At 43.4% G+C, this 24,543-nt stretch overlaps 2 protein-coding genes across 3 annotated transcripts in view; one reads left to right on the forward strand and one right to left on the reverse strand.

Moving 5' to 3' along the window:
- Positions 1-210, reverse strand: part of TMEM94 (transmembrane protein 94) — a 51,254-nt gene extending 51,044 nt beyond the window's left edge. Inside the window, exon 1 of the mRNA XM_071452924.1 lies at positions 69-210. The gene's annotated coding sequence lies outside the window, so the exon portion shown is untranslated. The remainder of the gene's footprint in view (positions 1-68) is intronic.
- Positions 211-2,502: 2,292 nt separating this feature from the next.
- GRB2 (growth factor receptor bound protein 2) overlaps positions 2,503-24,543 on the forward strand; it is a 55,333-nt gene continuing 33,292 nt past the window's right edge. Inside the window, exons 1-2 of one of the 2 annotated variants that reach the window (XM_071452555.1) lie at positions 2,503-2,677; positions 12,823-13,045. In XM_071452555.1, the coding sequence (XP_071308656.1) occupies positions 12,968-13,045 (78 nt within the window). In that variant the 5' untranslated portion in view covers positions 2,503-2,677; positions 12,823-12,967. Of the gene's footprint in view, positions 2,678-7,884; positions 8,049-12,822; positions 13,046-24,543 lie in introns of those variants that run through there. The other variant, XM_071452554.1, reaches the window with a different exon arrangement.

The following is a 24,543-nucleotide window of genomic DNA, read 5'->3' on the forward strand; positions in this document are numbered from 1 at the left end:
GGGACCGCCGGCCGCGCTCCCCAGAGGGCCACAGCCCGGCCCTGCCCCGCCGCCCGGCCCGTACTCACCCGCCGCGCCGGGCGCTGCCGGCGGGGCCGCTCGCCCGCCGCGCCGCCGGGGCCGGGGCCGCCATCTCGGTCACTGGCAGGCGGGACGCCCCGGCGCCGGGGGCCCGCGGGGGCGCTTCGGGGCCGCCGCAAGAAGCCGCTCTCTGGTTGGTGCGAGCCCGCGCGGCCGCCCGCACGCCGAGCGCTGATTGGCTGGGCCGGGGTGGCGCGCGAAGCCAGGAGCCCGCCCTGGCAGCAGGTCGGGGCCGGCCGTGAGGGGAGACTGAGGGGAAAGGGCGGCAGCGCCGAGGGGGCGGCGGGCGGAGCGGAGACCCAGGGCGAGGGTCACCCCACGGCTCCTAGGGAGACGTCGTGGAGACGGTAGTGGGGGGCAGTGAAGTGACTTTGTGGTGAAAGGAACGCGGGAGGGCATGGAGAGGGCCCGAGGGCGGTCCATGGCCCGAGGCTCCATGCCCTCATCAATGACAGGGCTTGGTGGGTGCCCCAGGGAAGGGGGTGAGAGAGAAGGTGAGTCCCTTTTAGGGGACTCCGCTGCAGGAGGAGGTGACACCTGCAAGAGGAGGGTGACACCTGCAGATGTTCCGCTGAAAAGCCACTTTTGGTGTAGAGAACCAGCAGACTGGGAGCCATGAGGTGAAGGCGGCCGCAGGGTGCCAGGTGCACAGGAAACCATGGCAGGGACGAGCACACAAACCCAGGCAGCCGGTAATCTTCACATGAAATCTAAGCCTCTGCAGAATCTGGAAAGGAAGTCAGAGGTGTGAGACAGAGACACTTCTGTGTCTCTGCCTGCAGACATTTGGTGCTTGACTTCTGAATTTGTAGTAAATTGAAAAGATGTCTGTCTGTCAATTTTAACTCCTTTCCTATTCCTTTAATTCATTACAGAGCTTGTATTATCCCGAGTTGCGATGTGGCAGTTCCCATGTGCGATATTTTGTTACAAAGCTCATCTTGACTAGCTTGCTAAACTACAAATGCCAAAGCCTGGTGCAGTTGTTTGCAATTTTGTACAAAGAGCTTAAGTTCTGCGTTGTTTTCAATGCAGATGCAGTTTAAGAATGTAGCATTTTGAGAACTTCTCCATACTCCTTTGAGACAGTTTACTTTGACAGTGCCTGGATACACACAGTGCAGGATTCTACGGGTGTGATTTCAGCTCTTTCAAATACAATTTAAATTTCAGTGAGGAGAATCAAGGTCACAGAATTCCTGGATTTTCTGAGCTTGTTACTCAGAAGACTTCCTTAGAATCAGTTAACAAAAAACTCCCAAAACACCTGAGTGATGCTGAAAGTGGTTTTGGTGACTTAGAAGGAAACAAAATGGTAGATGTGGGGAATTGATGGTGTAGTTTAGAGACGGTACAATGAAGGGAAAGAAGATAAATGTCCTACTTCAATTGCAATAATACAAAATCATGAGTTGTGCTTAGTGCTGCACAAGCATCTCATTAGCTCCTCTTTAGATTGTTCTACCCAATAAAATCTACTTAATTAGTTGAAGGTTTTAAGTAAAAGGTCAGAGTAAAGATACATCTTGAACAGAGATCTGGAATAAGGGTTATTTTGCTTCTGACGTGGATTCCCTGTGGATCTTAAACAAGCCCCTAATAAACTCTGTTTTCTCTCACAAGTACACTGTGTATAGAATTTCTGTCAGTGAAATGTTCACTTACAGGGACTGGCAGGCTGCACCTTTAACGTGTTGGTGCCTTCACTTCCTCCTTGGTAAACCTGATCTAACTGCTCACCTCAGGGACCTCGTGCTTGCAGAGTGCTGAGAATAAATGAAAAACATCAAAATGCATTATTACAGGGGAGGTTGGAGGAGCAGAGACACCCTTGAATTGGCTGGTGCTGCTACAGATTCAGAAATAGGACAGGTGTCCAGAGAGCACTTTTTCCATGTATTTTAGGAGAGGGTGACAAAGGGAAACTCGAGGCAAATGCTGTGAAGCACTCAAGAGGCACTAAGCCGGTGTGATTTTTGGACCTGAGAACTTTGCTGTAAAGACCTGGTCTACAGCACAGTGCTCAAGTCATCATCTTCTCCATTGTTTAATATTGCAGAATTGTGAATGAATGGTAAACAAGGGAATATTCGTTCTGGATGTTTATAGCAATGCAGTATTTTGGTATGGAGGAAACCACAAATCAGTCAATTTTGCCTGCAAATTAAGATCACTTCCCATACTCGCTTCTAAATAGCTTCTAAACTATTCCTTGAGTGCTTTTTTCCTCCACATCCTTATATTTCTTGGAGTTGTTACACCATGTAAAGGCCTCCTATATAATTTTGGTGGAAGTGAGCTCATAGAAATGAAATAACTCAAACCTATGTGGGTAGTCTGCAAAACCTTCATTGCGTGCTCCCACGTGTGAGCGCAGGGATCTGCCGGAGGGATCTGCTGGCTCCCCCTGGGGCCGCAGCACATGGGCAGAGCCAGGGCTCCGCTTGCCGTGAGCTTCCGCCTGGAGCAGCTTGAGGAGCCCGGCACATCCACGGGACTATTTGATCTCCCTGTATGTGCCTTTCAGTCAGTCCTCACCAGGGTGGCTGCTGTGGAGAGCAGACATGAGAATTTCACTAGGATCACTTTAAAGCAGGTATTGTATGCAAAAAAAACCCCAAACCTTTCTTTGTCTTTGTTTTTAGTTAAGCTCTCTGACAAAGTATTGAAGTTGCATTTTAATCAGTATTTGACAAGTAGAGTTTCTGAATAGTTGTGCAAAATAATTTAAATATAATTAAATCAGCGAGAATATTTTGTATTGTTTAGAACAGGCAGTGGCTGTTTGTCTGATTCCCTCCCCCCTGCATATTTCATAACAGATGCTAAGAAATTACTATAATTATAATGTGCATAGTGAAAAAAGGAATTGAAAGGGGAAGATTGATACAAGACCTGACTGAGTTAAAAATTAAAAGGAGTAGTTGAGTTGACCACCACCTTTACCAAAGCTGAAGGGAAGATAGTATTTCATTTTAGCTGAATTACATTATTTGCCAGCTCCTGTGTACTGCTTAATGAACAAGGGACTTGCACGTCATTCAGTGTCTAATTATAAAAAATAAGTGATATATTTCACAAAAGAGAGCAATTCTGCCTTTTTGTAATAAGCAGCATCTGCTTTGTTTTTCTCCAAACTGAGAGGTAATTGAACTGACAATTCCAGGCTGTCCTGAAAATGACAGATGACTGGATTGGGAGTAGGAAGAAAGCAGAAGTCCTTTTGTACTAAAGAAAGGGGGATGGCACACTATAGTTGCATCTGGTTCTCTTTTACAGGTCTCTTTCAGAGCTTAAGCAGTTCTGGGTGACCCCAGCCAACTGATTTTATTGTTTAATTTCTTAATGTCAGTGACAGCTATTGCAGGTCCCAGATAGAACAGCCTTTCCTACACAGTCAGTTTTATAAATCTTGTCATTTCTTTTTTGTGACCATAGAAACACAGCTGGTATGGAAAGAAATCTGTTTGAATGTAAGACTCATGTGTGGTTTTGGTTTGGACCTTTTTTCTGCTAGTTTTGAGCTTAAGTTTTCTGGTCTCCTGGTCTATAAAAGTCAGAACAGCCCCTGTTTGTCTCACATGGTGATTAAACTGCTTCACAAGTGCTCTTGAGATCTGTAATGAGTAAAATTGTGAAGCTGTTCTGGCAGATCAGCTGTTCTGTCTGGGTCACAAGCAGCAACACTTATTGATTGCACTTGGGCAGATTTACAGAGACAGACAGTTGTGATAACAGTTCAGGGTGTGTGTGAGAAGCCAGGGCAGAACATGAGGAGGGTTTCAGCTGGCTCAGAAGTTAAAAACTGCCAATTCTGTTCCTAATGCTGATAAACACTGGTGTTAGTTTATTGTATGGCTTTGGGCAAGCCCTCTATGCCTCTGCTTCCCAGTTTGCAGAATATGGATATCTATATATTTGTATGTGTACACTTCTATTATCTGTTATCATACATCTATTCCATCCCTTTGATTTTGTTGCCTTTAGCACTAACCTAAAGCTGCAAATCAAAATGAGACCAACTCACCAATATACAGCAAAGTAGTTACCCAATTGATTCATTATCCTGCTCTCTGAAGAACAGACACAGAAAACACATTTGGACAAGGCTTTTTCCCTAGCTTTGCTGTCTGATTCCCTAATTAGTCCTGTCACCCAATGTTCCAAATATGGGCATGTGGGGAAATCCTATAGACCAGAAATCTAAATCTTGAATTAAGGTTTTAGAGAAACTCTACTAATAGCATTTAAGTCTTGTAGACTCTCCTCCTTGGTGTCCATTTTAATATGAGCTGACAAAAAAAGTGAGTTTGTTGCCAGTTCTGTCTGTATGTGGTACCTGCAGTTTTGTTTCAGTCTATGGTCTGACTTTAGAACCTCAGTGTTAGGTTTTTCTCAGGGTATTCAGCATCTTCCTAGAGCAGGTTATATTTGTTGCTCTTTGGTTGCATCAGTCATGTTTGAAGCAACTTTGTTCCAAGACAGACCCAAATATGTAGTAAATGGAGTAGTTTTGGATTTTATGGCTAATGTCCCTGGTTTGATTATCACACTGAGGCTGACATGGGTTGATGTGGGAAGCAAAAGGCAAGAAGGTAATATTAATGCAATAAATCTCAACAGCCCCGTTGCCAGCATTCCCCATTCCCTCCACGCTGTGCCTACATTCCTGTCATTCCCCCCTGTGCCGCACCCACTGGATCCCTGCACATCTCAGACAGAGGTGAATATCCAGGCAGTCCCCCACAGCTGTCAGAACAGGCTCATGGCAGTAAATTTTCAACTGCGCTGAAGAAAATTGATCGGAGCCTGTCTACATCTATTGCACATTCCCTGTGGCACAATGTCTGACTTTCCATGTGAGCAAGCTTTGTGTCCTGCTTAGATCAGGCTGCTTAGATCCAACTTATACGCAGAGTGTTACCCTATACAAACTGCAGCACTACAATGCAGAATCACAGTGTGAAATTTGGAGCATCTTCAGATGTGCTGAGCTAATCAAGGGTTTGCTTTTTTAAAAAAAACACTACAATTCTTTGAAAGCAGGAAATGCGTCAGAGGAAGAAAGGTGCATGTTATAAATGTATTTCATTACAATTATTGTGCCAGATGCCTTTAAAAAAAACACTGCAACAAACACAAAGTTCCTTAAATTGTCAAGTGTATTGTACTTCATGATGATGACAGATCCTCATGTCTGAGGAGAACAACAAACAGCCTTAGGAACATGGCATTAATACAACTATTCCAAGCAGCAATTTTAAACCTTTAGTGGCTGCTTGACCCATTTTAACAAATATTCCTCTGATCTATTGATAGCAAAACCCATACATTTATTTCCCCAGACTGCTCTGAGAAGTTTAAAAAGGTATCCAAAAGAAATGTCAGACACAAGGATTTTTCTTACCTTCTTAAAATACTCAGAGCTAATCTTGGATTATATTTTATCATCATCAACTGTCATAGAAAATTCAAGCTATTCCTAGACTGCAAAAAAAAAAAAAAATTGAATCTTTAGCAAAACAATGTCTCTGTTGCCTTTTTCACCCTTGCTCACAGCTATGTCAGGATTTTGGCTTTTGCTGTAGCAAGGCTGCACAGTATTGCACAATAAGCTTTGTGTTTCTATAAAGTATTAACTTGTTTGCAAGCTGGGGGAACATTCTACATGGATTTGTTTGCAAGCAAGTACATCTCAGCAATTCCTCAGTCAGGAATATCTTTCTGTAACACTCTAATCTCTGCTATTTCTGAAATTTGTTGCTTGTTTGATTTTCTAGGACTGCCCTTTTACAGTCAGGCAGCTGCAGCCCCATAAAGTAGCTGTCATTCAACTGGCAGCTGTTGGCCATAGCTGGCTTTTCAAGTCCAGCTAAAAGTAGCTCCTATAACTTCTTTGAGAACTTATTTGACTTACAGAAACTTACTATGAACTTCTGAATCCCCGTCTTGAGGGCATACATGAAACACGAGATTCTGTAGGACTGTTCTAGGAACAAGTACTGGGGACTTGAGCGACCTTGGAATCCAGCTCTGATTTCATCAGTCTTGGAGTCACTTCTAAATGAATCATTTCTACATCCTCAGAAAGAATGTCTGAAACATTTGTAACATTTCAGCTCCTAAAGCTCCTTTTCTCCACCCTTTCCAATGTTTTGAATGAAGTATGGGAAGAACTCACATCTTCTCCCAAAACCTGGGAATAGGTTAAAACCCCTTAAAGACAATGTTGTGAGGATGAGAAAATGAACTTGCCAAGGGTTTAAAGCTCAAATTTAATCCAGTCTTTATCAAGCTGCTTAAGCATTTATGAGAATGTTAGCAGGCAACATTTGCAGAACACAATTTATAAGCTGGATTGTCTGAGGTTGTGGTAAATATTCTGATGGTACTCTGGTCTTGGTATGGATGTAACCATAACCCCCCTGGCAGATTCCAGCTGAGGAGAGCAACCAGTGTCATGGTTTATTTTTAAAAAAAGGGTTTAATTGGAGGCTGAAAAGGTGCATCTCTGTCATACAACAAAATATCAGTTACCTGTGCCTAAATTGTAGACTTTGGTCCACAACAATCCTAAATTTACATGAGCCCAGCTGTGGGCCCTGCAGTTGATGTCTGGACACTGTGGTTGTGCCCACTTCAAGTGCCCACTTCCAGTCTTGGCATCTTTCTGGAGGTGGGGAGTGGGGATGGATAAAAGTAACCCTGTAGCAACTATCCCTTCAAGGGGTGGGAGTACAGTGCTAGAAAGAATTTTCATGTTCAGAAACCACCTTTCCTTTCTAAAGCCAGAGGAAAGCTTTTTATTTTTGCCTTTATCAAAGGACTGAGGCCTGACCTTTACCTGAGCAACTGCTTTACTCTATAATTAAAAGTATTTTCAAGCTAAAAGAATGTCAGGACGGTCATCCATGCAAACCCTGACATTAGTTGCCTGTGCAATCTGAATTTTGGCCTCTGTGGATGCTGTAATTGCCATGTGTGATTAAACTATTTGTTCCTACAGCACGGGTGCCTTAATCACTCCTCAGGAGAGGTGGCAGTTGTCAAGTAACGGCTGACCAGGTGTGTTCTTTGCTCTGAGCTCGGTGAGCAGCTCTGCACCCCTCAGTGTCTGCTCAAACACTGCCTGGACAAGCTGGGCTGTATCTCTGGTAGTTAGAGAATTTCTCAATCAATTCCTCCCTGCTGGCTCCATGGTGTGGTAGATGGCTCTGTCTGACAGACAAGTGGAGACACTGACACTTTAGGCATGTATTGAGCACAACGCCAGCGTGATTTCTTCTCCAGACGCTGAGGAGGAGACAGAGCCTCGATAGCAGTATCAGAGTCAATTTGGTTGGAAAAGACCTCGGAGACCAGCGAGGCCAACCTATGATCCAACACCACGATGTCAACCAGACCATGGCACCGAGTGCCACGTTCAGTCTTTCCTTAAACACCTGCAGGGACGGTGCCTGCAGCACCTCCAGGCCAGCCCGTTGAAGTGGTTAATAACCACGTCGGTGGAAAATTCTTCCTGATGTACAACCAGAGCCTCCCTGGCGCACCTTTCACTTTGCCCTTTTGTCCTATGGCTAGTATACCCCCATCTGGCTATACCCTCCTTTCAGGTATTTGGCCCGGACCCTGCTGCTCGGGTGCTGCCTCTCCTGTCCCCTACCGCTCCGCGCCCGCTTCGACCCGAACCCCGCCGTTCCCGGGGCGGCCGCCCGGGGCTGGGGCAGGGTAGGTCGGCGCGGTGCTGCGCATGCGCGGGGCGTGCCCGCGCTCCCGACGGGGCGGTGAGCGCTGACAGGGCGGCTCTCGCGAGACTTGCTGCGGGACCGGCGGCGCGGCGGGCGGGGGGCCGGGCCGGGGCCGGAGCCGGAGCCGGATCCGGATCGGCGGCTGAGGCGGCGCTGGAGCGGCGGCCGGGCCGGGCCGCGCGGGGCCGGGCAGGCGGCGGGAGCGCCCAGCGTTGCGCGGTGAGTCCGGGCGTGCGGAGGGCCGCCGGGGGCCGTGCCGTATCGGGGCGGGGAGCGGGGAGGGCGCACGCTGAGCCCCCGGTGTCGCGGCCTGGGCCCCGTGGTGTTCCGGTCTCCTCGCTACGCTCCGCAGGACTCGCCTCGGCGCCGGGTCCGTGTCCCGCCGGGCCCCGGCCTGCCCGGGGGGTGGAGAGGATGCAGGCTCTGCCGGTGGGGGGGTGGTTGAAATAAGCTCTGGGCTCAGGAGGCGTCCGTCATCTGCTCGGCGAGATTCCCGGCTCACGTACAGCGAACACCGGGCGGGGGTCGCTTTTCTCTCTGCCCTGCGGCTGGGGAGTGCTGGCTGCTCCTGGTTCTTGGGCTTATCTTTTGTATTCCCCAAAAAGAGCTCCACAACTTAAGGCCGCTTCCAAAGGCTGAAAGGCTGCGAATGCCCTGTAGGCAGGATAATATCCCTGCCGCCCTGTCTCCAAACACATTTCGGGTCATGCTTCAATCGTGAATTTCTGTGGCGGAGAAGGACGTTTTTCTCTTGGCCTCTTCCTTCTCTTATGAACTTCCTTCTTGAGAACCAGTGCTGGTTTTGTGGGATAAGGTTTGACTTGCCAATATAGTTTCAAATAATCTGTAGAAGACAAGGATGCGGCCTTGTTAACTCCCACAACATCTGACTCAGACACCTCTTTTATAACCTACAGTGAAAACTATTCTGTAGCACAATAAGTAACTGCAAGAGCAATTCACAGATACGGTGCTCAGGGAAGTTAATTCTTTGTTTCAAAAACTGTTAAATTCCCGGGGTCAAGGGACAAAATCTGAAGGACCACAGATGGTAAATCAATCTTCAAACACAATGTTGTTTGTAATCCATTTCTGTGCCAACTTTGGATATTGAGAATTTGTACCATAAAAAGACCTTTGAGTTGTTATCATCTCTTAGTTTGATTGTCATACAGTATTTTGAGTATTTCATAGTACCAGCTAAGCTTGTAACATTTAAAGCAGTTTTAGACAGTTTAAAGTAAGAAAAAAAAAAAAAAAGAACCGCCATTCTGGCAGAGGTGAAGTTTTCTTGTTACCTGATAAAATGTTTTGATCTGATAAGTATTATCTGGGCTTTGTGCTGTAGCTTAGTTTTGTAAGTGATATCTTGAGTTGTCTGGTGCTGAAGGAAGTAGAATATTTTTAAGCTGGTGGATTAGGGGGATAATTTGTGATCCTGAATGTTCTGGGGTTTATATGTTAATAATATAATTTATATTTTACTTTGTTCCTTTATTATGTTATACTTCCTTATTTGGTTAATTTGAATTAGTGTTCTGCCCTTACAATTTTAACTATCTATTCTTTTGTCTAGAGTCTGACACTTGCATTTCTGCATGTCTTCCAGATGATGTATGCGCACATTTTTCTTTCTACCACCCTCAGTAATGTTTTGTCCTAAAACAGCTGATGAAGTTTAGGACCTGATTCTTTCCAAAATCTCCCAGTGAATCTGTCTTGCCTCTCTTTGGCTTTTCTAAACTGTCTGTTGTTCTATTCCTGCCTGTATCACTTTCCAGAAGAGCTGTAAAACAGTCAAAAGAGAACAATGAGAACACTCTCTTTTGTTTAAAAACCATGCTGTTTCTAAGAGTAATGTAAAAAGCTCACCTTTGCCTGTGTGCTTTTTGAAATATCTGTTGAAGTGAACATGAGAATTGTTTCCTGTTGGCCACAACAGGGAGGTTTGTCTTTATAATTACTTTTATTCCATCCTGAGGTGCAGCACTACTACTAATGAGCATTTGCTGTTGGCTGCATCTGCTGCCTTTTCTTCCTCTCACCCCTCCCAGTATTTTTGAGAGCAAAGGAAGTCTTAACCCAAGTCACAGTAAAGTGAGAAACATTGATATTTTGAGAAATCTTAGTCATTTCTCTAGCAAGATCATCTGATAATTTCTGTAACATGTAACCATTGTATTCATATATTGACTGTTATTCATCCATACCAGTCTTAGTCCATTTGCAGTCTGTGGACAGGGCTCACTGCAGTGAGGTGTCCTGTTGCACTGCTCTCTACCTGAAGCAGCTACAGCTGTGCTTTTTTCCCCACTCATGCAGTTGGTTTGTTTGTGTTTTAATAACAGCATAGCTGAATGTGTGTAAGAACTTATTAAATAAGATTCTAAGCAGAAAATGCTTCCTTAAGAGACTTTAAGGGAATTATGCCTTGACTTCACCTTTCCTGACATTTGCTGTGTGAGTACCTTGGTTTAATATTTTCAAAGCTTTTCCCTCTTTCAGATGTAACTTTAGTGCCTAAACTTCAGCTACATTTTTGTCTAAAGTCAAGAAGGTTAAAGTTTTGCTCTACACTGCAGCTGCTGTTAAAATTATTACCTGGAAACTTCACTCCTTTGTATGTTGACAATATATCTGATGGTGGTAGTAGTACTAATGCATGTTTAAAGAGTATTGCATGATGAATCTCTTTCATCTTGAATTGTGCTGGAAAATTTCCCGACATTGTGCTGTTACTAAGCTCAGGGAAATGCCAGTATAGTTCTTGGAAATGCTGCATCAGTTTCTCTAGGAAAGCTGTGTTTTAACACCTTCAGTTAAAAAAGTAATTATTAGCTGGTAGTGCAGTGCTGGGTAGCAATACTTGTGTGCCCCCAGAAAAGGCATATTTATAAGTTAAAGCAGTTTCTTTCTTTAAATGTGTCTCAAGCCTTTAGTGTATACTTTAAGTTTGCAATTTGATGTTACATTCTTAGGTTTGGAACTTGGGGTTTTCAGGCCATGCTCCCTTGGCTGAAGGTGTTTGTCTTCACATGTGGTGTGGTGGGTGGTGTTAGAAACACCCAAAGGTTTCTTCCCATAATTTTTAAGAAGGACTAGAAATAGATGATGTTTACCATGAAAGATACAGGACAGGTAGACAACAAGCATTGAGCAGTTTGCATTTTCCATTGCTTCATACACTGTCATTCATGTTGCCCTTTAATGGTGCTATAATAGCAGAAAATTATCAGTACCATCAGTTGACAAACCCCAAGAGGCCAGGTTGGAAAGGTGAGGAGATGGTGAACACAACACAGTAGAAGCAGCAAAAAGAAAATGCTTCTGATGAAGGGAAGTGTAATTATTGCTGTTTGGATGAGTGTGCTGGTATGATGTGAAAGACTCACATCAGAAAAAAGGTTTTTCATCAGCCTTGAGACTAAAATTAAGTCTTTCATAATTACCAAAATGTAGTTAAGATGTAGTTAATCCACTTTATGGATCTCATTATGTGTGTTGGTTGAAGCTTGGATCCAGTAAATTCATTTCCATTGGTTATGGTAGCACAGGGAGATTGTTCTGTTGGGGTCTTTGTGACAGGTGACTGTTTTCAAACTTGCTGATGTTTCAGTAGTGCTGTGCAGGAAGACCAGAGAAATCCCAAAGCTCTGTCCATGTGAGGACCCTGCTAAGCTGGTCTTTTTAAAATCAAGGTGAATCCTGTAAATACCTCCTCTCATTCTGCCAGATTCCTGTGATAGAATCTCAGTTCCAGTGTTTGCCTCGAGCTTCATTATTCTCTACAGGGAGCTGAAGGTTGGGCAAACATGGGGCTCATGGAATATAAGCACGTTAATTGCTGAACTGCATTTATGTAAGGCAGGTTTTTCTCTGAAATGAAGAATTGCTGTTGCCATCTGCTGCCTTTGCATGCAGCAGGGCTCTTTCTGGGCCTCAACCACAGAGCCTGAATTAGCAGGTGCGTGGGTTCACCAGTGTTTGTCAGATCTCTTCGGTCTTGAATTGTCATTGACAAGTGCCAGCTCTCTGTTAGCTCTTCAAGGGGGTATTCATGGTGGGTTTTAACTTATAGACTGTCTTTCTTGTGTTTTGGTGATTTTTTCTGATTATTTCGCTTCTGTGCTATCAAGTGTAGTTGGGTTATAGAAAATCATTCCTATTCAAACCTGAGGGTAGGATTTAAGCCTTTTCAGTGGTTTCAGTGTGTGTATATGACTTGCCAGGTTTGATTTAATGTCTTCTCTGAGCCCGTAAGAGACACGAACTTGCTGATTGTCACACTGAATTGCAAAGATTTTTTAACGTGTTCTGCTGCTCAAAGCACCAGAATTTCAGGATGGTTGCTTTTACTTAGAGTTAGCCCAAACTTTTATTCCTGTGTCATATTATTTGAGGACACCTTCTGATAGGCATTTACATTCCAACAACCCAATAGCACTCTGCTTTGTCTAGCTTGTATTTAAATCGACATGAGCTGTATGAGTGGCAGAACCCGGTGCGGGCATTTCCAGACGGGTCTTTCCCAGGGCAGCCGGTGGGCAGCGGAGCGCATCCCCTCGCCTGCCGCGGGCTGTGCCGGTCCCGTGGTGCCGAGCCCGGGGCTCTCCTCGGGGGGCCGGCTGGCCACGTCCTCTCCCCGTTACATCGCTGTAATTCCCGCTGTGAGGAGCGGGAGAGATCCCCGGGAGAGACGGGAGCGGGTAGGGCCCCCCCGGCGGGGCTCCGCCGCGGGACGCCCCGGGGCGAGGAGCGGCAGCGGCTCCCGGCGGGCCGGTGGCGGTGCCGCTCCCGCCCCCGGCAGCGCCGGGGCTGTCATTGGCCGCGGGACGCGTCACTCGCGCGAGCCGGGCCCGGGCGAGCGGCGGCGGGAGGAAGCGGCGGCCGCGCCGCGCCGGGCGGAGGGAGCGGCGCTGGGCGCGGCCCCGGCCATCGATCCGTGCCACTTCCCCTAATGGCCCGTCTCTTCCTCCTCCTCCCCCTCCCCTAGGGCGGATCGTCCCCCGGCCTCCCTGTATGTGAGAGACGGGGCCGGCGCCTCGCACGGAGCCGGGAGCCGCCGCCGCGGGAGGAGCGGAGGCTTCGGGGAACGCTTCCTGCCCACCGCCCGCACCGCCGGGCGCGGCAGCCCCAGCATGGAAGCCATCGCCAAGTACGACTTCAAAGCCACCGCGGATGACGAGCTGAGCTTCAAACGGGGCGATATCCTTAAGGTAAGTGAAGGGCTCGGGCTCGGGTGTTCCCTCTTTACCCCTGGGCTGTTCAGTTTCTCTCTGAGTCTCTTCCTGTCCGTCTGACCTGACCCTCTTTTGGGTCCCCAGAGAATGCCATCTCCTTTTCGTACGGAGCCTCAAGATCTTCTAAATTGCAGTCACACCTCTGAGAGCAGGAGAGCCTATTTTGTTTCAGTATTAAGCATGCATCCCAAAGTCTCTCGATCTCTCTTCTGAGATCGGAATATTTGAAAACTTAGGCATAAACACGGCAGCAAATAAGCAGAAGTACAAGATAAAGGGGAATTCAGTGTAGAGATTATGAGAGGAAGCCCCGTGAAGTAATCAAGATCAATTTGGTATTCCTTTTCTTTGCCTCCTGCAAGGATTCTAATATCAAAGAACAGTGATTGGATTATTTCTCAGTAGATAATCTTTTTGCATCAGGCTGTCTAATATTGAAGCTGAGTTTTATCTTCAGTTGTGATGAACTGGAGTGATAAGCTTGTGGCTGAATATATAATGGATCTGTGCAGATGTAAGTGAATGTTGGAGTGTATTAGAGGAATTTTGGTCTATAGTTCTTTCAATATATCAAAGGCTTTTTAGGTTTCATCTTGGCTATATTACAGGAATTTGAAAAAAACAGTTGAGTTTCTACAACTGTAACAAAACTGGACACAAGAACAAGCACACATTTAATTTTGGTGGGGAGTAAAATACAAAACTCCTTAGTGATTTGGCCTTGGTGAAGTCTAGCTCAGAACTTTGTTGCTTCCAAGTAGTAAGAGCCATATTGCAAAATGCTTTAATGGAATTAATTCATAGTCACTATTTCTCCATAAAGGTGGGCTTCACCTTCCTAGTGTGATATATTTGGTGTTAAGGTGTCTTTAAGCTGCTTTTTTTCTAAAATGCTTGGAGTGGAAGCAGTTTTGAGAGGTGCTTTTCCTGCAGATGTAAGGCTGTAACTGTGTGTATGCTGACAAATCAAGTCCTGCAGACCTCAGTGGGATTACTCATCTGCTTAACACTTTTGCCAGGAAAGGGCTTGATTTTAACTCCTATTTTAAAATAAGCTAGAAAAAAATAACCTTTATATGTAAACCTCCTATGTATCTTTTATAGCTCATATTTCAACTGTGGCTTTGTTAAAAGTGTGAGGCAATAAACAGATAAAGCTTGCTAAAGCATATCATGCTTTGAGATTTTAACTTATAAAATGATTGCATCTGTGTATGTCCTACACATCCCTGCCCCATAATTGGCCTAAAAACTCCTGTTAGACCTGTACACTCAGTGCCACTGTGTGTGTAAATTACCAGGATATTTCCCAGGGCTATTTTTAAATGTTTGAGATTGTCAGAATTTTGGAAACCTTTTGTGATAACCTTGCTCTTTTTTTTTTTTTTTTTTAACCTGAGCTGTGTTCTTCTATTTTGGGTTACTACTAGCTGCCCTCAACTTTTACAGTGTATTTGAAGTGGAGCATAGCTGAAGTCAGCTTTTAGAAAATGCTGAACAGGAAGGAAAAATGAAGTTTAATGAAATGTAGTATATTGTAAAGTGTATTCTCAGCTATTTTCATTTAGTATGGGGTAGAAGTTTATTTAAGTACATGAAAAAATAGAATAAAATTTTCATTTGTTTAAAAATATGTTCTCTAAGGAGTAAAGGAAAAATACATTTTTTTAGTGTTTTTGAAGTTTAGTCTATGTGAAAAGTCTTACATCTGTTCACAGTGGCTGATGGTAAGGTGTTCTTGAGTCTGTCTACTTGATGTCATCCCATAGATACAATTTTTTTCATACAAATAGAAACATATGTATACTGTTACACTGCATTAATAATTATATTTTTCCTAGAATACAAAGGATTTTCCTACTTTACCCTAAACCTTGGCTGAACACTTCCTCAAAGCATTTATGCACAATTCTTCATCTGTATTTCCTTTCTTTTCAGCTCATATTCATATGAAAATGCTCACAGATTTTACATGTTTACCTCATTGATGCATAAACTGAGCCATAGAAATGGTAAATTGCTCAAGATTATCACTAAAGTCAGCGGAAGCATCAGGACTTTCAGGAATCCTTCAGCACATAGTTGAACTGAGCTCTATGCAGTGTGGTGAGATTCATGTGTAAAGCTGGTGAATTTCAGACAAATAAATCCAAAGGAGTTAGAACTGTTCCACTTTACCCATACTGACAAACTTCTGTGGTACTTTGTTGCTTTGAAAAATCTGTTTCACTTCAAATGTGTTTGTGGTTGTGGAAATTAATTTCCACCCAAAATGCCAGATCTGTTTCTTAGAGCTCTGCTCATGACTGAGAAATCTTAGGGTGTCCCAGTCATGTGCCCTGTGTGATGGCTCTCATTAAGCAGGTCAGTCCTCCTGTCCTCAAAGGAGTTGGGAAGAGGAATAAACTTGTGCCATGTTGAATGCACCTGCACCCTTCAGTGTCCCTTGCTGAGGGCCTGTGTTACTTCATGCATAGTGAAGCCTTTTAACTGTGAGACACCTGTGGTGATGCACTCCAGAGGACCAGGGTGTTACAGGGTGGCAGAGCATTGATTTGTAGCAAAATGTGTCACACAAGCCAAGAACAAAATCTCTAACAGTTTAACTTCCAGTCCTTGGAAAACCATGTTTCTCCCTGTGGGGAGGGAAGGCAGAGATGCCCAGTCTGGCTGTTCTGACCTCAGCAGATAACTTGCCTATGATGTCATGTGCCATTACTGCTGCCTACCCACAGATTCAGGACCTGATTGAATAGCACTTGAACCGGAGCCATTAAGCTGGTTGTTAGTAATCTTGTGGCTGGTTTCCAAAAGTGAGTGAAGATAGTTGACCTTTGGCTTGCAATTGTAAAACAGCTGAGTGAAGAGGAAAAGTGCTTGGCCTCTTTTTTTTTTTTTTTTTTTCTTGTGGGCACTGCATGGTAAAAGCTGCTTCTATGGTTTCTGTAACCCTGGCAGGACAGTGTGTCCCCTACCCTCTGCCTAGTGCCTCTGTAGCAGTGTGTGGTACTGCCTCTCAGGAGATGCTCACTGACAGCTTTCTCTAAACTTCACATACTCTAAATACTACTGGCTGAGCCTTTCCAAAGAAAGGCAAGATTGCTGCTTCCTTCTGACAGTGCTGCAGCTCTCCAGCTTCGTGCTTCTCCTGTTGCTTCACAGGAGCTTGTTGGTGACTGGGGTCCTGCTGGGAGAGGTGAAGGTGGCCATTCCTGTTACTTTAAAAAGTAAAATAATGAAGCTGAGGGATTCCTACTTGAAATCTTGATTTACTGTTTTTTCATGTTGAACAGTTTGCAGTTGTCCTGATGCCTTTACAGTCTTCGCTTTTTTTTTTTTTTTTTTTTGCTATATATATTGAAGTTGGGAGGAGTTAGATTCAGTCCCAGTATTTGTTATTCAGGTTTTATGTCCCCCAAAACTATCAGCCTTCATGCTAGATATCCAGATCTAAAGCATATTAATACGTGCTGATGGTTTGGCAGGAGCCAGGGGGAGGAAAGAGAAGAAAAATCACCATTCTTTGTAATCTCATTGTAATTTCTCTACTGCTGTGGTGCTCTGAGAACTGTTTCTGTGTGGTTAATGCAGGAGCACTAAACATATTAATTAATATCTTAAATTTTAGAATTGTTTTGTTTTTAAACTATAAACTACTGCTTCATTTCCTCTTTCTCCTTCTGTCATAGGGTTGGGGCATAGCTGGAAAGTGTTTTTCTAAAGAAGTGAATAATCTACTGTTCCCAGTAGATGTCATCATAATTAATTCAAGGGTGCTTAGAGATTGTTTTTATGACTCAAAACTGTCCAGGTTGTGTTTTAAGTAGAAGGTCATCATCTTGAATTTTGAGGTTTTTGCTTTTGTGTGATACACAAACCAGCTTCCTTATGTGCCAAAAGAAGATTTCCTTGACAGGATTTTGATCACTTCACAATTTGGTTCAGCCAAGTCAAGATTACTTTTCCCTTTCTGATCATACACTTGACAGTCGCCACAGGTTCTGTCCACATGAGTGTTTGTCACCACACTTATTTTCTTTGCCAGCCCTTAAGAGAATTGAGTGTTTGCTAACAGTTGATGCTGAGGTGGCATTTTCAGTTCCTGCATGAAAACCATTTTTTGTCAGGATAGAGTGGAACAGTTTCAAATAGAGGCAGGAAGATGATAAATGAGGGGAGCACTGTCTCCCTACTGCTCTTTCCTCTCCCTCCTCTGTGTCTTCACCTGCATTGGCTGTTGTGTCATGGTGTCTGTCCTAGAGAACAGAAATTCAAGGCTTGCTGAAGAGATGTGCCAGTTTTTTCCTGGTTTGAGTGAAGCTGTCTTCACATTCATGCTTCCTCTCCCTTCTTTACACACTCCTCCATCATTTCCCATTTGTTGTAATGGGATGGGACTCCATGTGGTCTTGATGATTTTAATATGTGAGAAACAATTTTCTGAATTAATGATTCAGCCAAATTGCAAGCACTATGTGCTTTATAGTGAAATAGGTTGAATATTAGAATAGGTTGCCCAGAAAAGTTGTGGAATCCCCATTCTTGGAGATACCCAGACAAGTCCCTGAGCACTCTAATCTAATTAGACTGCCTTGAGCAGGAGGGTGAATTGGGTGTCTTCCAGAGGCCCTTCCAAGCTCCATTATTCTGTGACTTAGCTGTGAGTGGCAGCTCTGCTGTGTGTGATGGTTGATTTGTAGAGGTCATGTTCCCTGGCTGCTGGCCTTGAATTAAGATGATAATTGCCATCAATATGTGATCAATATTGCAGTCTAAGATGGCAAAACTGTCAGAACACTACAGAGACATAAAACCAAGCACAATTATGTGAAATGTGGTTGATTTGGCAGCCTGGCAGTTGGATATCTGTGTCACAAAGAGATGCTGCTATAAGGGGCTGCATTCTTCTGATCTGCCAAAGTGTTCAAGGCCTGGTTTGAGTGCAAACTTCTCAAATACTGTTCCTCTTATGTATGAAAGTAATCTGAAGGTGGGTTATGTTCCCTTAGACAACTTCTGTAGGCATTAGGATGAAGTGTGTGAGAAGGAAATAGGTGATCTTAACAAAGTGTGTGTTCTGTATTTGTAGAAGAGCTTGGACCTGCTTAGATGAAGATCGTGTTGCTGAAGGTATTTCTGTGCAGGTGACATAGCTATGGAGTATTCCAGTCTGAAGGTGTAAAGTGGTCTTTGCAAGCAAGGAGTAAACACATTCCACCTTAAATATGACATCTTTATTTTTACTCAGAAGGTTTTTATGATGATTATTTAAACTTGTCCCTGAAAGCAGAGAAAGTTGAGGTCTGTGAGCTGCCTGAAGGCTGCAGGAGTTCTGAGTGTTGAACAAACACTGACTATAGCTAGTGGTCAGCTCAGCTGATTTTGTGACACTGCCTTAGCACATGTTGCATTCTGTGATAACCAGGGAGATGGTGCTAATTTGAAGCTCAGCTGCCTTTGCCAGTTTAATGGAGGAGTTGTTACAGCCTCTCTGCAAGGTCCAGCTTGTGATACGCCAGGCATGACAGACAAGTGTTAGCTCAGGCATAGCAGCAAATCACATTTTGGCTTGATAAATTATTTATCTGCTTTGTTCAACCTGCTTGTCAAACTGCAACCAACATGACGTGCTTTTGTTTTTATTTACTGGCAACACAAAAATGCTGCCTCCCCTCTTCGGTCAGGTGACATCCCTGTTGTGTTAACTATTGTGATTAGGGATTGTGTGAGAATTTCAGATCAATAACATCTGTTACTCTTGGACATCCTGGGTGTTAATGAACTAATTTTGATTTAATTGTGTTAAATTAAAATGGTAAAAGCTTGATTGCAGCTTGAGGGAAGAAAAGAAGGATTATGATTTTTAGTGGCATGTATTAAGGATTGAGAGTGTATTCATAGATTTCCAGTTTATGTGTGGAGTCCTGCTAATTGCTGGAGGAGGGATCTTGTTTGTAATGATACTCAGGCTTTTCTGATTTCTCTCTACAACTAATAAGGATCCAACTAAGCAAGGGAAGATAAGAAATCCAGTTTTTCTGTGTAGAGCTCAGCCTCGCAAGGAGTGAATTATATGACCCCTTGATAAAATCCCTTGTGCTTTAAAATTGCCAAGGGCTTCATACCATAAGTCAAATACTAAAGCCTGAACTTCAGGAAAAAAAAGTGCTGGGCTAAACTAATCCTATTTTATGAAAATGTAAGAAAATCAGGCATTAGTGCCCTAACCACATTGGAGCAAATAAATCTTATAATCTCAAATTGAGCAAAAAGGTGCTTTAATTTACCAATCTTGATTAATTTTACAGTTGAAATCTAAACTAGAAGAGCTACTAAAGATAATGTTTGGACATTTTCACAACTGCTGTGAGACTGAAGTATTGTATTATAAGCTATTGTACTAGAGATGGCAGATTTCCATACTTGCTCTTTATCCCTGAATTACAACCTTTGCTAAATTTTTAATAATTCTATTTATATGCATTTTAAAAGGTTTGAAGAATCAAAGCTAATTTTACAACCATAACAACAAATGACTTAGAAACAACAAACCAAGTGGAGATGAGTTTTGAGTTCTTCCTATGTGTCTTTGTGGCATCACCTTTCTTCTGGTCTGTGGTGTTGTATTGCAGAGTGTCCTTTCTGTCCTGAATGTCCTAGGTGTGACAGCAGAGGGTTGTTGCAGCAGTGACACCTGAGGTGTCTGTCAGGTCCATGGGTTTGTCTGCATTGTGTGGTCAAGAGAAGGGACTGGATCTTCTTTAGCTACAGCCAAGCTGACCTCGAGGTGGCTGGACTAAAGATAACCACACTGTGGGATTTGATGTGAATTACAAAACTCACACAGGAGTCTGGATGAATTCTTTGCTGTGTTAGTTAAGATCTGAGCAGCTACTCTTCATTAACACAGTGTAGCAGAGGATAAGCCTTTTTCCCTTCTTCCCCCTGCCCTTACTTTTTTCAGTGCTAGTGGGATGGGTCCTAGCCAGGGAGTTGAAGCTGAGACTTGGAAATAGAATATTTACATAGGAAGGTGACCAAGGGAATGCATTTGTTCTTTCTCTGCCCAGTCTTACAGCCTTAGAAATGGAGCATTTGTGTAGCTCTCTGTTTCACTGGGGCACTAGTGAAAAGAGGCACTAGGTCCAAGTGTTTTATGTTTTACTTGCTTCATTTAGCTAGGAAAGCTGCCTTTGATCTCTATAATTTCCAGTTTTCTCTGAAAATTGTGTTAGATTTAAAATGCAAATGAGTGGGTGACTTGTGTGTGTTCTGCATTTGAAGGTAGATCAGGAGACTGATACTGCAGCAGTTTGATACACAGTTCTTATCTGCAGCTTTATCCCCCAGCTGTTCTTGCTCTTTCATTTCCTTTGCTGGTCCTGCAGTGGCACTTATCTCGCAGGCTGGGCAAGCATCAGTGACTGGAATAATTAATATACACTTGGAAATAAATGTGGCTTTTGGATGCTTTGGCCCTTGGAAGAAAAAGTAGGAAAGGAGAATACTTTCTTTTGGAGTGGACTGCATTTGTTTCCATTTTCTACATTGGGAATTGCTGGATGAAATTGTTTATTTTCCTCAAATAGCCAAATCTTTTTAGACAGACCAGCAACATTGTCCATTTCAATCTGTCAAGCCTGGGGCTTGTCCTTGTTTGTCATTTTGAGGCCCCTGCCCTGTTGCTGAGTATTTAAAGCACTGTGTGAGTGGCACATGCCTTCAGCTTTGAAGACATCTTGTAACACCTCCTAGGAGTAGGTGTTCAAATGGAACAGAAAACGTTGTGAAGCAGAATGTCTGTGGTGGAGCCTGAACTTGTTCCCATGGCTTGTATGCATGACTGGTGCCACCATCTGACAACTCAAGTGAGAATTGCTTTAACAAACTTAAAAATGTGTTTTTTCGTGATGACATGTGCTAAACACACGGAGTTGTACAGCTGAGCTCTAATGGAGCAAAAAGTGAACTGACAGTCTCCAAAACTGCTCATGAAAATTATTTTTAGGATATTTATTATATTCCTGAATCCCAGATGCTACTCTACAATACTTCCTGATTAGTGGCTAGATGCATCTGAAATTTGCATTTTAAATGGTTGTGTTCATAATTTTCCTCAGCCTGTATGTCTCTAAGAAAATAATGGTGTTTTTCTATAGATGCTGACTAGAAGCCCATTTTAAAAATGTTTTAAATGTCTTGAAGAGCTTAAGAGGCTTTTTATCCCCTTCAGCAATGACTGCTCACTTGAATTTCTGTACCTGATCTTGGATTCTTTTGTCTCCAACTATTTGAGGTTGTGAAAAGCAAATAGTCCTGGTATTGGGAACTCATGAAATCAGTTGGGGTTTGATCCTGTGGTGGGAGATCAGAACAGTGACTGGAATAAGGCAAAAGCTAGGAACAGCTATTTCTGTCTAGGAAGTAGATTGTCAGCCTCTGTGGAGTAATTAATTTAGAATGGTGATGTTCAAATGTTACTGCCCTTTATAAATAAAATATAAGAGAATACTCAACAGAGTGGAATTATTCTGTTTGTACCTGCTGGATTTACTGGTTTGCATGAGTTCGTGTCAGCCTGCACGCAGGGTTGGGAGCTGCCTGTTGGCTCCACTGCAGCTGGACCTCATGCAGAGAGAGCAGAAGGCTTTTTTTTTCCTTTCCCTCTCTTCAGCTGAACTGTAATTATACTGTTAGTCTCTAAAACCTCTTATTTAAATAATTTGTCTCTGGAATTCATGCTTTCTCCATGGAGCCAACCTACTTCTTGCCCTAACTTGTACTAAAACTCTACAGGTTTATGGGGGGAAGGGGGAGGGAAGTGCTGCTGTTATGCAAAATTGTTTCCCTTGGGAGGAAAGGGGGGAATTCTTCATGAGTTATGTATGAGACAGCAGGTTCCACTAATCGTAGCAGCTCTGCTAGTACTGAAGACTTGTAGTATGAGCTAGTCAGCCCTCTGGTTTGTGAGAAATTGGCACAAAATTTTAAATTCTTGCAACTCTTGCTGAGCTTGAGTAGGTTTTGCCATTATAAGTCCTGATGTACAGTCAAATTTTGAGTATTCTTTTGTTACCTGCCCTTCTTTAGCATAAGTATGAAAATGATACTTTAACCATTTGATCTGGTTTTTACTTACTGCTGTTAACAATAGATTATGGTCTGCTTGGAAAGAGCTATGCTTAGATTCCTAATCTAAATGGATTTATTTTAGAATAAGTAGGATTTTAAGCTGCAGAAGTGTGTACTTTTTGTGAGTACCTCTGGAAAATCTGCCACTTTTACTCGGGAGGTATTTCCCTGAGCTCCTGTGCAGTTCAGGTCTTGTGCTCTAATCTTTACTATTTCTGGGGGCCCAACTAATCAAGGAAATTCTTGGGAGGGGGGAGGGAAACAAGGGTTCAAAGTGCATCCTGCAGTTGCAGAAGGGAAAAGAACCAAATGCAAGGAGGAAGATGAAGAGAAGGTGGCATCCAAGGACGGTGAACACTTTTAAAGATGAAATTTGGCAATTAAAATGTTCTTTTTCCTAACCTTGCCTTTGAATAATGCTTGAATTTTGGTGACATGAACGTCAGCTTGACAAATTTGCCTCGTCCCGGCTATATTAGGGGAACCTGTTGTTCATATATTTCACAGCTTAATTTTGTTTCTGTAATATTCTACATGTCCTCAAAGACTACTTGAACAAGATGTATCCTTAAGTCTGGAAGTGCTCAAGCATGGGCTGGCAGTTCAGCTCCCTGCTGACCACTGGAATGGAGGAAGCAGAAGTTGCTTCTGCTTCTTCCTTGTCTTCACTTCTGTCCCTATTTCTTAAAATACATTTTGCACTACCACCTCTGCCCTACCTCTCCTGAAACTATAGTTTGTCAAAAATGGTGTGGATTTGACTGTTTCTGCCAGGGTGTTAAAACTTTCTTCCAGCCTCAAGCTGTCTTGACATTTCCTTACACTTCACTAAGAAGAGATACATTCCTCATTTTTCTTCCCTGAAAATTGCCTGTGAAGTTCAGAGTGTCACTTGCTCTCTGCCAGGATGGGCAGCTGAAGACTCTTGTGACACTCCCTAAAATCATTGAATTGCCTAGGTTGGAAAAGACCCCTGAGATAATCATCCAACCTTACTACCTAGAAAAATTCAGATTTAAACCAACAAACAACCTTCTCTGCAGGGTCACAAAAAATAAAGATAACCAAAGTGATTATAGTTGACCCACATTTCCTGATTTCCACCCTTCCCATTAGAGTTTGTTGTGTCTGGAAATCTTGCAAGCTGTTACCTTTGCTCTCTTTAGGTAATGTAAGAAGGAAAGGCATAAGTAAAAAGGCTTCCAGCATTTCTATAGACTTTGTTGAGCTTTCTTTCCTTTGAAAAGTTTGTGTTTCAGTCCACCTGTCTCTGTTTGGATTACAAACACCTGCATGATGTCGCAGTAAGATTAGAGGCACTGTTGATTCTATTTGCATGATGAGTAATAAATTCCTCCTAAAGCTTGTTTGTTGAGAAGAAAACATTATTTTTAACATTCCAGAAAGGCTGAAGTTATTAAACATTGGCTAATACATTGATAAAAGAGCTGCTCTACAGGCTGGTCAGCTACTGAAAAAGATCTGTGGGTGACTCAGGAGTGCTGCAGGGGGAAATTCTGTGGAAGTGGCTGAATTAACCCCCAGGGGTATTTTTCTGAACCCTTTGGGGCTCCCTAGTTTAAAGTCCTCACAAAGAAAATACTGTCACACAATCTTCTAAGTTTGCTTTGACTCTAACTGGATTTAACTGTTCTTGGACAAAATTGCAGTCAAAACTGAGAAGTCTGGCCATACCTAATGAAAGTCTTCTAAAAGCACCTGTTTTCCCTTACTCATTGTTCCCAGAACTCCCAGTTTACTAACTGGGAGGGAGAGGCCATTATCCAGATGGGTGAATACTAACTCTCGTGTCCTAATGGCAGGGATCAGGTAACACTCCTGGGGTGTGCTTGGGTTTGCCAAGGTTTTTCAGCCCCCACAGACAGATTTGAGTTGACCTTTCACATGGCCCTTGTACTGTGCTGCCAGCTACCTGTATTAGTCAGCTTTCTCCACTCACTGTTGGTTGCTACAGATAATACTCAGTTTATTGTACCTTTATAATGGATTATGTATTGTGCTTTAAACTTTCTTCAATGGAAGTAAATTCTACTCTTCACAGTGTTCTGGGAGTAGTTCCCATCTGAAGTGAATTATGCAATTTTCACAATTAAAAGAAATAGAAAACCGTTTACACATAGGTTTTTCCTTTGTTCTTTGTACTCTGAATATTTGCCATTCTACACTGGGCTAGATGGAGCACTCCAGTGCTGACTGTGTTGGTCAGATGTCCAGCCCTGGACATCATCTTCCTCTTTGTGTAAGGTGTTGGCTTCCTTCAGTCAGGCTGGAGTGACTCACTCAGCCGGAGGCTGTGCCTGGCTATTGGTGGCCACACCTTC

This window comes from Agelaius tricolor, unplaced genomic scaffold (genome assembly GCF_023055355.1).
Source record: "Agelaius tricolor isolate 1412-34295 unplaced genomic scaffold, bAgeTri1.0.p SCAF_35, whole genome shotgun sequence".
NCBI lineage: Eukaryota > Metazoa > Chordata > Aves > Passeriformes > Icteridae > Agelaius > Agelaius tricolor.